General features: G+C 54.2%; 1 protein-coding gene across 1 annotated transcript; it reads left to right on the forward strand.

Moving 5' to 3' along the window:
• Positions 1–4,294: 4,294 nt before the first annotated feature.
• LOC123253996 (tetratricopeptide repeat protein 28-like) lies at positions 4,295–6,986 on the forward strand. Its single transcript, XM_044683073.1, has 3 exons — positions 4,295–4,514; positions 4,647–4,754; positions 5,128–6,986. Exons 1-3 carry the CDS (start codon positions 4,295–4,297, stop codon positions 6,738–6,740), a joined length of 1,941 nt encoding a protein of 646 aa, XP_044539008.1. The 3' UTR covers positions 6,741–6,986.
• The last annotated feature ends 3,916 nt before the right edge of the window (positions 6,987–10,902 follow it).

Here is a 10,902-nt window from a genome sequence, read left to right on the forward strand (position 1 = left end):
TATATATATATATACATACATATATATATATATAATTCCATTTATGGGTCATGGCAACCCTCTGAGGTAGGTATTAGAAGTTTTATCATTCCTGTTTTACAGATCAGGAAACTGAGGCTCAGAGATATCAGAGGCAAGGCTTTCCTGGCCTCCTGTCTGATCCTCTCTCTCTGGGATGCTGCCTCTCCTACAGAAGCAACATCCTCATGTTGACAGTAGAGCTGGGACCCAAGATTGGTCCGGCTCTTGAGCCCGCGTCTCCTCACTGAGTCACCTTTAGTGGTTGCTGAGCTTGCGTGACTGTGACCAGCCGCTCCGTGTGCCAACAAGGCAGTCGTACCCACCTGAGCTGGCCCGACATAGAGCGGGCTGCTTTAGCTTCGTGAATAACTGAGGTACAGGGAGGGGGAGCTGGTCCGGAGATCCCAGGCTGCTCTGCACCGACCTCCTCCTTCCCAAAAGGGCAGGAAACAGGGACAAGAGAGTGTCGAGAAGTTTGTCCATCAAGCTCGTTGGAAAGAGAGGCTGCCTTCAATGGCCTGGTACAAGGCGTGAAGAAACCTTCAGTCAAACAGGATGGAACTACAGAATGGCACGTTCCATTCTCGGGGATCAGCTGTGTCCTCCCCCCGGGGGCCCTTTAGACATCCCCGACACACTCTCTACCAGGACTGCTGGGAGGAGATGACCTTGGCAGCAGAGAAGAGAGTCAGCTGAGGAAGCGGATTCTTGCCAGCTCTTGGGAAGAATTATTCTCTGCCTCTTGTGGGAGGTGGCTGAGGACGTCATCTTCCTTCTCTCCTCCTTAAAGAAACCTGTTGGCTCTCCCTGGGCCCAAAGCAGAGCAAATGTTCTGCTTTAACGCCTTGGCCTGTTTTAATGACAGTTTCGTCCTTCAGAAAGGCGGGAGAATCATCCAGGGGAAATGATACTCGTCAAAAAGAAGAAGTGACTGCTGGTGTAGAAGAACTTTGGCAGCGAGGGACTTGGTCACAATTCCGGTAGAAAAGAGAGGAACTCGGGGATAGTGTAACCGAGCACGAAACTTAGGCGACAGCAGATTTCAAAGCACTCAAAAGAAAGCTGCTTAGATCCCGTGGCCTAAGATTTTACAGGAAAAGCCAGCCCACGCATGATGGAAAGCTCTTGACAGTGAAATTCTAGAAACACAGAGTTCCAATGAAAAGGAAAAGGGGGAATTTCCCAAAGAGATGGATCTGAATGGAGGGAACTCACAGTTTCTTTTTAAACTCTTATCTCTGTCTTAGAACCAAGGCAGAGAGTAATAAGGGCTAGGCCATGGGGGTTAAATGATTTGGCCAGGGTCATAATGCTAAGAAGCATCTGAGGCCACAGTTGAACCCAGGATCTCCCATCTCCAGGCCTGCCTCCCTATCTACTCAGTCACCTAGATGGCCCCAACTCCTTAGACACACACAGAGAAGACGGAAGCAAAGGCCAATGAGAAAGAAAGAATATGAAAGTGTAGCATGACCCCTAAGAAGAGTGTCCAGGCTGCCAAAACCCGAAGGTTGACGAAGGAGGCTACGGACCAGAAAAAGGTTTCTTTGGGCCATTTTGGGCAAAAGCAGAAGATTAAGAAAGGGTGAGGACCATAATGTGTGGAGACCGTGATGTGGGAGGACAGTGCCTTACACCACAGAGCAGAGGGGCACAACTTTTTTTTTCCCTCCTTTTGCAGTTAGGAAAGAACTTTTCACTCAAAAGGGCAGAAAAAAATGGCAGAAGAAGAGGAAATGATGCCCGAGAGAAATGGGGAAGATGCTAAAACAGCCCCTCCCTGCCCTTGAAAGGTTCCCGTCAAGGCCGGATTGAAAGAAATAGAAAATAGGATTGGCTGAGCCTGCATCCTGCTGGGGGAAAGTTAATCCAAACATCTGTACAGTAAATACATCATGGTTTGTTGGGTACAGGAGGCCTGGAGTCCGTGGAGAAGGGGTGAGGCCTCAAAGGAGGGAAGTCAGATGTGGCGCCAAGAGGAAGCCTGCTGTCCAGGGAACTTAACCTTGCTTCCTGGCAAGTCTGAAAAGGCCAGCAAGGTCTTGGAGAGTCTCTTCGATCACTCACCCCATCAGACACATTGTCTTCCCTGTTAAAATGGAAGGTGTTTGGAGGCAGGGACTGGTTCTTGCTTTGGGTTTTTTTTTTTTTGTCAGTCACATCTGGCACACAGCAGGTGCTTAATAAATGCATTATCTGATTGATCTCATGCTAGTCTGATGGAAAATATGGAGAGACAGTAGGGTTAGGTGGCTTCAGTACCCACTGAATGGCCAAATCCAAAGAGTAGTTATTAAAGGTTCGGTGTCAACTTGAAGGGAGACCATGAATGGAATGGTGCCCCACTGGCCCCATGCTGTTTAACACTGTGAGTCAGTGACTTAGAGATGAAGATAGGATCTCTTTCTGTATATATATTTATTTTTATATATTTCATTTTATTATTATTTTATTTTGGTAATATATGTGTATATAAAGCATATACATACATATAACATCTCCACCTTTCTCTCTCTCCCTCTCCTCTCTCCCCTCTTCTTTCTCTTCTCCCTCTCTCTCTCCTCTCCTTCTCTCTCTCTCCCCTCTCCTTTTCTCTCTCCCTTTCTCTCTTTCTCTCCTCTCTCCCCCTCTCCCTCTCCTTTCTCTTTCTCCTCTCTTTTCTCTTTCTCTCCTCTCCTTCTCTCTCCTCTCCTCTCTTTCTCTCCCCCCACTCTCTCCCTCTCTCTCTTCCCCTTCCCTCCCTCTCTCTGTCTCTCTGTCTCTGTCACTGTCTCTCTCCCCCCCCCCATATATTTGTCTATACTTGTAAGGGCTCTTCTAAATCTAAGCTTAGCTATGGAACTCATGATGTAGTGGAGAAAACTGTGCATTTGGGGCCAGGAGACCTTGGGGAATTCACAAATCTTGGGGCTTCAGTTTTCTCCCCTGTAAAAGGAGGTGGGATTCTATCTGGCTCATCAGCCAGTGATCTCTCAGTCTTCAGAAATAGCAGGAACAGAAAACCCTCGCCCTCCCTGCCCAGCTTGGCTAGCCCTCCAGGGTCACTGAGGCCCCTTTTGGCCTCAGACTAAGATCCACCAGCTTGGGGGCAGCCAGGAGTGTAAGAATTGGCCTGAGGGCCAATCCTAGAGATGGAAGGTCCTGTGTCCCAATCGGATTTCAGACAGCTGCCAGCTGGGACCCTGGACAAATCACTTAATGCCCATCGCCTCGCCCTTTCCTCACTTCTGCCTTAGAGCCAATATCTGGTATTGATTCTAAGGTGGAAGGTGAGGGGTTTGTTGTTGGCTTTTTAGGGCTCCGTTGGCTTCCTTTGCCCCTTTGTAAATATGACTGGTTTCATAGGAGGGCACAGAGAAATGCTCTTCCTGAGGCTCTAAGCAAAGACTTACACCAACTGGTTAAAAAGCAAAGCTGTCCATGAGCCTGTAGATTTATTTCACTTGGGGCCACCGAGGCAGCAGGTTCACACAGAGGTGGCCGCCCCGTCTGGACCATCTCGGCGCTCTCTCAGCTCTCCCTCCCTCCCTTTCTCCCAGCCCCGATCCATGCACTGTTCATTGTTTTTCTTGGTTTAATCCAGTTTCCCGACCCATTTCTACAGATTTCAGAGACTGGTTATTCTCAAACTCACATAGGAAAACTTCTCATAGCAACCAGAGCCCTAGGCAGCTGCCGGGCGGAACCCCGGCGCCCAGGGACCAGCCTGCCTCGCTCTGCTAGGAGCCTGCAAAAACAACCCTCCGGGCTCTGTAAACCCTGAGGCAGGGAATGCCCAACTAGGGGGCACCAGGGGGACCGTTCAGGCCCTGACAGTCCTAGTTTGTTCTCGTGCTTCTCTGGAGTCGCCCCTCAGCCCCACCCTCAGTCCCACCCCAGAACCCTTTGGACCCTCCAGCTCGGAGTCTGAGCATGGCCAGACCGGGCCGGTCTTCACCCTTTAAACTGAGCTAGTGGCAGGAAGAGGGCGGCCCGAGGCAAGGGGGCCTTGTGCAGAGCTGGGGATGGCTCGTCCCAAGAACGGTTCTGCCCCAAAAGGCTTCGGGCCCTTCGGCTGTGGGCCTGCGTGCAGGGCTCGGGTTCTTCTCCTTCGCCGGCTCTTCCACATGCCTTCATTCTCTGTCCCCCGCTTCCTCCTGGTATCCCCAGCTCAGCCCGGAGCCCGGCACAAGGGAGATGCTTAATAAATGTTTATTGACTGACATCCATCCACACACACGTTGTTTTGTGCCCATTTATTTATTTTGCTTCTTTTCCCCCCGGGGAAGGCAGGATGCTGCCGAGGGCCAGCGGTCCCCGGGGTGCCTCCTGGAAGCCTTGTGGTGTACGGAGAGCCTCGCGCCTGCGCTTCGGCACGGCTTCCCGTTTCTGTAGCTTATTCAGCTCAGGCGGCCGAAGGGCCGAGACTGCCCAGCGGGCGCCGGTCCTCGGCCCCTTAGGAAGCCCCGCCATGATGTGTGCAGGCGAGCTCCTGCCCGCGAGTGGCCAGTGGCGTGCGTGCTGGCCTATGGCGCAGCGAAGGTCAAAGCCCACCAAACAGGGCGCACACAGGGGAGGCTGGCGGGGGAGGAAGCCTCTTCGGAGCCGGCCCTGCACACACCTTTCTGTGCCATTTCTCCCTCCAGGCTTCGACCTCTGTGAAGTGGGCCAAGAAGAGGTGATCCTGAAAACTGGAAAGCAAGCCAACCGGCGGACGATCCACTTTGCTCTCCAGGCCCTGCTGTCCCTCTTCGGTAAGAGCACTGGGGGCAGGGAAAGGGCTCCCAAACACGTGCTGGTCCCGAGGGTCCACATCGGGCACCACTGGCGGCTCCCCGGGAGGCATTCTCTTTTGGAGAAGGAGCTTCTTCATGCGCCCTGAGCTGTTTGGGGGAGTAGATCCTTCCCTACGTAATACATCCATTTTCATGGAAAACCCTAGAAAGGCCTTCCTTCTCCTCTTAGTAGCACCACTGTGGACTCTGCACACTAGGCTGCCCCATCCGCCCCAACACACGGGCCCGGGGCTCGCTAGGATGAAAGGGGAGCGCAGACCTCCTGTCGTGAGCCCGGAAGGGTAACCCGAGTTGGGGTGTCTGGTACTAACGGCCTCCTGCTTTTCTTTAGACTCCACAGAGCTCCCCAAACGCCTCAGCCTCGACAGCTCTTCATCGCTGGAGTCTCTGGCATCCGCTCAGTCCATCTCCAACCAGGCTCCCTTGGGGTATCCCAACCCCCCCTTTTCCCCCACCTGCCCCGAGAGCGTCGCCTCAGATGCCATTTCCGTGTACAGCCTGAGCTCCATCGCCTCTTCCATGAGTTTTGTTTCCAAGGCCGAGGGCACCCTCGGGCGGCAGGACGGTGACAAGCCCAAGAACCTCTACTGCCAGCGGCCTTCAGCGCCCAGAAGCCAGCTGTCTCCCCCGGGCAGCGCCGCGCCCGGCAAAGAGGAAGAGGAATACGAAGGGTTCTCCATCATTAGCAACGAGCCTTTGGCCACTTACCCAGAAAACGTCAAGCCCAGATTTTCACCAGATCCCAAACAGTGCCAAGCTGGGACCCCCGGGGGCGTTAAAATTTCCGTCAGCTCCAAAGGGAGCATGAGTACCCCCAATTCCCCCGTCAAAATGACTCTCATTCCCAGCCCAAACTCGCCTTTCCAAAAAGTCGGGAAACTTGCGAGTTCGGATACCGGAGAGTCGGACCAGTCCAGCACCGAGACCGACAGTACCGTGAAATCCCAAGAAGAAAACCACCCAAACCTCGACCCACAAGAATTGGCCCAGAAGATTCTGGAGGAGACCCAGAGTCACCTCCTGGCCGTGGAGCGCCTTCAGCGGAGCGGGGGCCCGGGAACCACAAGTGCCCACGCGGAGGACGGTGCCTCCGCCCCGAGCAGCGCCCCTCGAGCGTTCAGAGCGTCGGAGACGAGCGCGTTCAGCCGGCCCCTGGGCTGCGGCCAGAAGAGCCAGCCGTCCCCGGGGCCCGGGCGGCCCAAGCCCCCCACGAGGAGCTCGTCTCTCCAGAAGGTGAGCTCGGGCTACAACAGCCCCACCGCTTCGGAGACGTCCCCCAAGGAGGCCGTGAGCCAGCACAGCGGCCGGCCTTCCCCGAGCACGGACTCCCCCAGCTCTCTGACGGACCAGCCCCACTTTAAGTTAAAGTACCCCAGCTCTCCCTACAGCTCCCACATTTCCAAGTCTCCCAGGAACATGTCCCCGAGCTCGGGCCACCAGTCGCCGGCCGGCAGCGCGCCTTCCCCGGCTCTGTCCTACTCCTCGGCCGGCTCGGCCCGCTCCAGCCCCGCCGACGCCCCGGATCTGGACAAGCTGAAGATGTCCGCCATCGACGAGAAGGTGCAGGCGATCCACAACCTGAAGATGTTCTGGCAGAGCAGCCCCCAGCCTCCCCCCGGCCCCGTGAGGATACTCCGCGGGCCGCCCGGAACCATGACTTCCAGAAGGGACGTGCTGCACCTGCTCAACCTGTCCCCCCGCCACGGCAAGAAGGACGACGGCGTGGACAAGCTGGAGCTGAAGGAGCTCTCGCTGCAGCCACGCTCCGGCTCCCCGCCGGCCAACCCTCCCAACGGCCACAGGCGCTCGGACACGGCCCCCCTGGCCCCCTCCCCGGGGCCGCCCAGCGCCCCTCCGGCCTCCGTGCGCCCCTTGAGACTGCCGGCGGGCAACGGCTACAAGTTTCTGTCTCCCGGGAGGTTCTTCCCTTCCTCCAAATGTTAAAATGGCTCTCCTAGGAGGCAGCTGCAGCGCCAGGCCCGCCAAGGGCCTCGGGTTTGCTTCTGCCCACTTGCCTTATCCGAGTGGAAGGCCAGCCAGCTTTGCTAAAGACCCGACCCGCTCCGGGACGGGCCGTGCCTCCGGAACCCCCCGGATTCCCTGTCGTGGGGGCTCGGGCAGCCCCCGATCCGGCCGAAGCCGGGAGATCTTGGGGCAGTCTCACACCCTTCACCAAATGTTCACCTTGGAACTCACCCATTTTCATCCTTGGTAGGACTCCGCAAAAGGATTTTTATACAGAAATTGTTCACGCTCGGGGTGGGAGGGGGGAGGAAAAGGAGCACCTATTTTGCTAAGAGGTCTATATGCCATACCTTTTGTACACAGATACAGATAGTTTTTTTAAGGCCTCCAGGTGCTGGCTGAAGTGGTAAACGACATTTTTTCTTAGTCAGATCCTACATGAAAGTGTTATATTAGCCAAAAATAGAATTACGGTCAGAAGATGCCAATGATTTGTAATTAAATTATAGAAGTTTGGGTCTCATAGTCTTGTAATTCCACAGCAGCAATGCAATAATTCAGGTTAAAACTGTGCTTCCACTCTGAACTTTTGTCAGTTACTAACTATCTCGAAAAATGTCCCTTCGGGCCCCCCGTCGTCAGCCAAACTTGAATTTCCTCCAAATTCAAGCATCAACCTTATGCAGGCATTTCAGAGCTATGCAAATATGAAGAAAACGCAACTTTTATGCTTTTAAAAACATTTTGGGCCTTTTTTGTACTTGGGTAACTAGAAACAACTTGGTTTTATTAATAATGATAACACTTTACATTTATACAACACTCTTGTTTTTTAAAGCTCAAAAAGTTTTCTAAAAAGTGTCTAAAATTCTGAAAGCTCAACAAATAGTGGCCAAGTTTGGAAGAAAAGTAGATTGAATTCCTCCATTTTGTTACAAGCAAAAGAAAGTTGTTCCAGGGTTCAGTAGGTGCAACCAAAGGGGTGGGGTGTTTCAACCCCTCCCCAACCAGCATTCCACCCCCCACCCCCTGACACACACACGCACGCACACGCGCGCGCGCACACACACACACACACACACACACACTCTCTCTCCTTGACAGGCTCGTGGTTCTCAGAGCTCTCTTCCCTGCCACCCGTCTGAATGCCCATGAGGTGTGCCCGTACCTGGCACATCTGGATGTCAGAGTGCAGTGGGCAAAAGGAGCAAAGGAGCGAGAGGGAGAGAGATGGCCCAGGGCCCAACGACGGAAGGAGCCCAGGCTGAAAGCTCCAGGGCAGAGAAGAGGGCCGACAGAAGATCAACCGTGGATTGTACTGTCGACGTACGGAATCCCACCGATATCACTCGAATGGTGGCTGTTCCCCCCTAGCCCCCGGCCTACGCACAGACCGCCATGCTAGTTGGATGGGACCCTCGAGGCGAGGCACCTGGGTACCGCCGTCACTTCTCGCACTGAATCACTTTATGCCCACAAACAGGCCACATCGCCTGAGCGTGCCTCGTTTTGTCCACATGCCAAATGGATGGAATATTGGCCCGATCCGTACTTTTCACATGAGGAAGTCTTCAGAAGAAATGTCCGGGGATGCAATCACTTTAAATTCTCCTCCTGAACAAGATTCACGCAGGGCCTTTTTGCGTTTGAAATCATCGTCACCCTGTCAGTGAATGCAAACTCTGAACCCCCAGGTGTTTTGTAAGGCCTCGAGCCACAGATGAGGCTGCTGGGGATGCTTTTCAGTGGTCATCGCCACTCCAGCCACAGAAGAACCCCAAATGGGTAGCCCTGTGGATCTGGCCAGCAAAATGAGATCGAAAACCTCCGAAAAGAGAGATTGTCGGACGGGCAGTTTGCGGTAGGGCTGATCGCCTCTGACCCTGCCGTTGTCCACTCTTCCCTGAGCCGTGGACCAGCAGCCAAAATAAGGACCGGTCATCGCCCTTCCCTGCACCCCATCTCTCATCCGAGAAGAGACAGGCCCTCTGGTTGAACCCCCCATTCGTGCTCCCACCGTTTCCAGCGGCAGTAAGGTGTCGCGATGATCCAGCCAGCTCGGAGCTCGGTTTCTAAGTAACCCAGCTTTGAGGCCGTTGTCTTGCCCACACTCTGTCTTCCCACTTAGTAGCCAAAATGTGTCTATGTGGCTTTCTGGCCCCGATGAGAACTTCAGATGGGAAATTCCGGGTTGTGAAAGAAGAACGGGGCCACTTGCAGAGAACGCCGTAGAATCAGGGCCCCCCACCCCGTCTCCCTTTTCAGAGCCACCTTCCCACACGTTTCACACTGGTCAAAATAAGTACACCAGAAAGTTCCAAAAGACAGTCGAGTTGCTGAGATAAAAGTAAGCCTGGAATAAAGTAGGCAAGTTAGATAGCATGAAGATTTGGCACTGACAAAGCCGGTTGTGTGTAAATGATGAAAATGGACTCTAGCAGAATGCCACGCAGAGCCGCATTTGGGAGTTAGTGGGACGTTGTCCTACGGTGTCTACGATGGACTGGCATGACTGTGAATCGGGCACCTCCTTTCCCCATGCAGACAGCAGCCCTCCTTGCCCTCCTTCCCTGGGTGAGGCCAGCCGAGCCCCATTGGGCGATGGGGTCCCGCATCCGGGGGGCCAGAATTCCCAGAAAGAATCTGATTTTGCATTTTGTGCATCGTGGCATTTGGATCTTTTGTCCCCTTGTCACTGAATACACTAAGCCACACGGGTCTCCTCCTCCTGCTAAACTTGGCCCAGAGACAAATCGGAGACAGGAAGACTTGCCGTTCCCCATATTTATTTTCTGCAACGATTCCGACTCTAACAAGTCAAGTGATCTCGTTACTCTGGTGATTTGTGAGCAGAGTGAAAAGAGCAAGAAACCACCTCGGAAGACAAGCGAGCCCCTCCCCATTTGGTCCAGACCCGTGCGGCTCAGCACCCCCTAATTCAATAAACAGCACCCACTGCAAACCGCCAGGGTCCAGCTCGGGCACAGCTCGCCGTGGCTGGGCCCCTCCCCGTGTGCCCCGGCCACCCAAAGCCCACAGACCCACCAGGAGAACCGCTTCCAGTTCAGCGTGGAGTCGTCATCAGAACGTTTGTAGGAGAAAAGTAGGAATGGAGTCCCGCTCACACCGCCCTTGGCTGTTTTGTGTGCTTTGTGAACGGGGCTCTTGTTTTTGCCAGATCCCTCGAAGGTGCGAAACTCAAGGATGGCCCCGGCCGGCCGTAGTCCTTCTCCAGACGTGCCCCCAGGTAGCCCCCCTCCTTGTACGCAGCGTGCGCCATCTTTGGCCCGCGCGGACTTGTTTTGTAAATTACTCTGTGTTTCCAGACAGCATTAAACTTTTTATATTATGAAATTTACCATGTAAAAAGAATTTCATATTTTTATTGAAATTGCTGAGGCATTTGGCCTTCTCCCTTTGTGATTTCAGTGTCTATTAAAGCATGAGCTCTCTCAGTTTTCATTGTCACGTCCTGTAATCCGTTCTCCGCGGGGCCCGCGAGCAGCGCCGCCAATTCCAAAGTCGCTTCTGACTTTGATCCTTCATGGGCCCCCCCAGCGTCGGACCTCCGCGCCGAGCCCCAGGCCCGGACCGCGGGACGTTTGAGGCTGAGGCGGGGACGCCACTCTCTCAGTTGTTTCTTTATAGCAGCAGCAGCAGAAATAGATATCCAGTTCCCAGCGTGTCCTGAAAACTGCACCGGGTGCTTGGGCACAAACATGGCAGCCTTTGAGGCACAGCCGGGGAGACGGGCCATAGCCACGGCTCACAAGCGAGCGTGGGCTCGTGTCATATGGAAGACCCTGGCCCTATGTTCTCCTGAAGTTTAAAGGAGAGGGCAGCCATCAGTAAGGCCTCCAGGTGGAGGCCAGTCAAGCACATCTCCAGGGCAAGGTTGGAGCCCCAGCCATGAAGAAGGGACAGGATTTGGGTGAGTGCAGGGGAGGCATGAGAACAAAGGGAGTGACACGCAGAACCAGTGGCTAGGATGGCAGAGCAATCTGGTCCTGAGGAGAGTGCCCTCTGCTCAGCCACTGAAAACCAAGGCTCAGAACTCAGGCAAGGGAGGAGGGGGAGAGGAAGGAAAAGAGAGACAGACAGACAGACAGAGGAAGGAAGGAAGGAAGGAAGGAAGGAAGGA

This window comes from Gracilinanus agilis, unplaced genomic scaffold, assembly GCF_016433145.1.
Source record: "Gracilinanus agilis isolate LMUSP501 unplaced genomic scaffold, AgileGrace unplaced_scaffold12554, whole genome shotgun sequence".
Classification (NCBI taxonomy): Eukaryota; Metazoa; Chordata; class Mammalia; order Didelphimorphia; family Didelphidae; genus Gracilinanus; species Gracilinanus agilis.

Coding starts and splice junctions, on each gene's coding strand:
- LOC123253996 (XM_044683073.1), top strand. CDS start 4,295: ATGCTGCCGAGGGCCAGCGGTCCCCGGGGTGCCTCCTGGAAGCCTTGT. Junction 4,515..4,646: donor GCCCGCGAGTGGCCAGTGGC/GTGCGTGCTGGC, acceptor TTCTCCCTCCAG/GCTTCGACCTCTGTGAAGTG. Junction 4,755..5,127: donor GGCCCTGCTGTCCCTCTTCG/GTAAGAGCACTG, acceptor GCTTTTCTTTAG/ACTCCACAGAGCTCCCCAAA.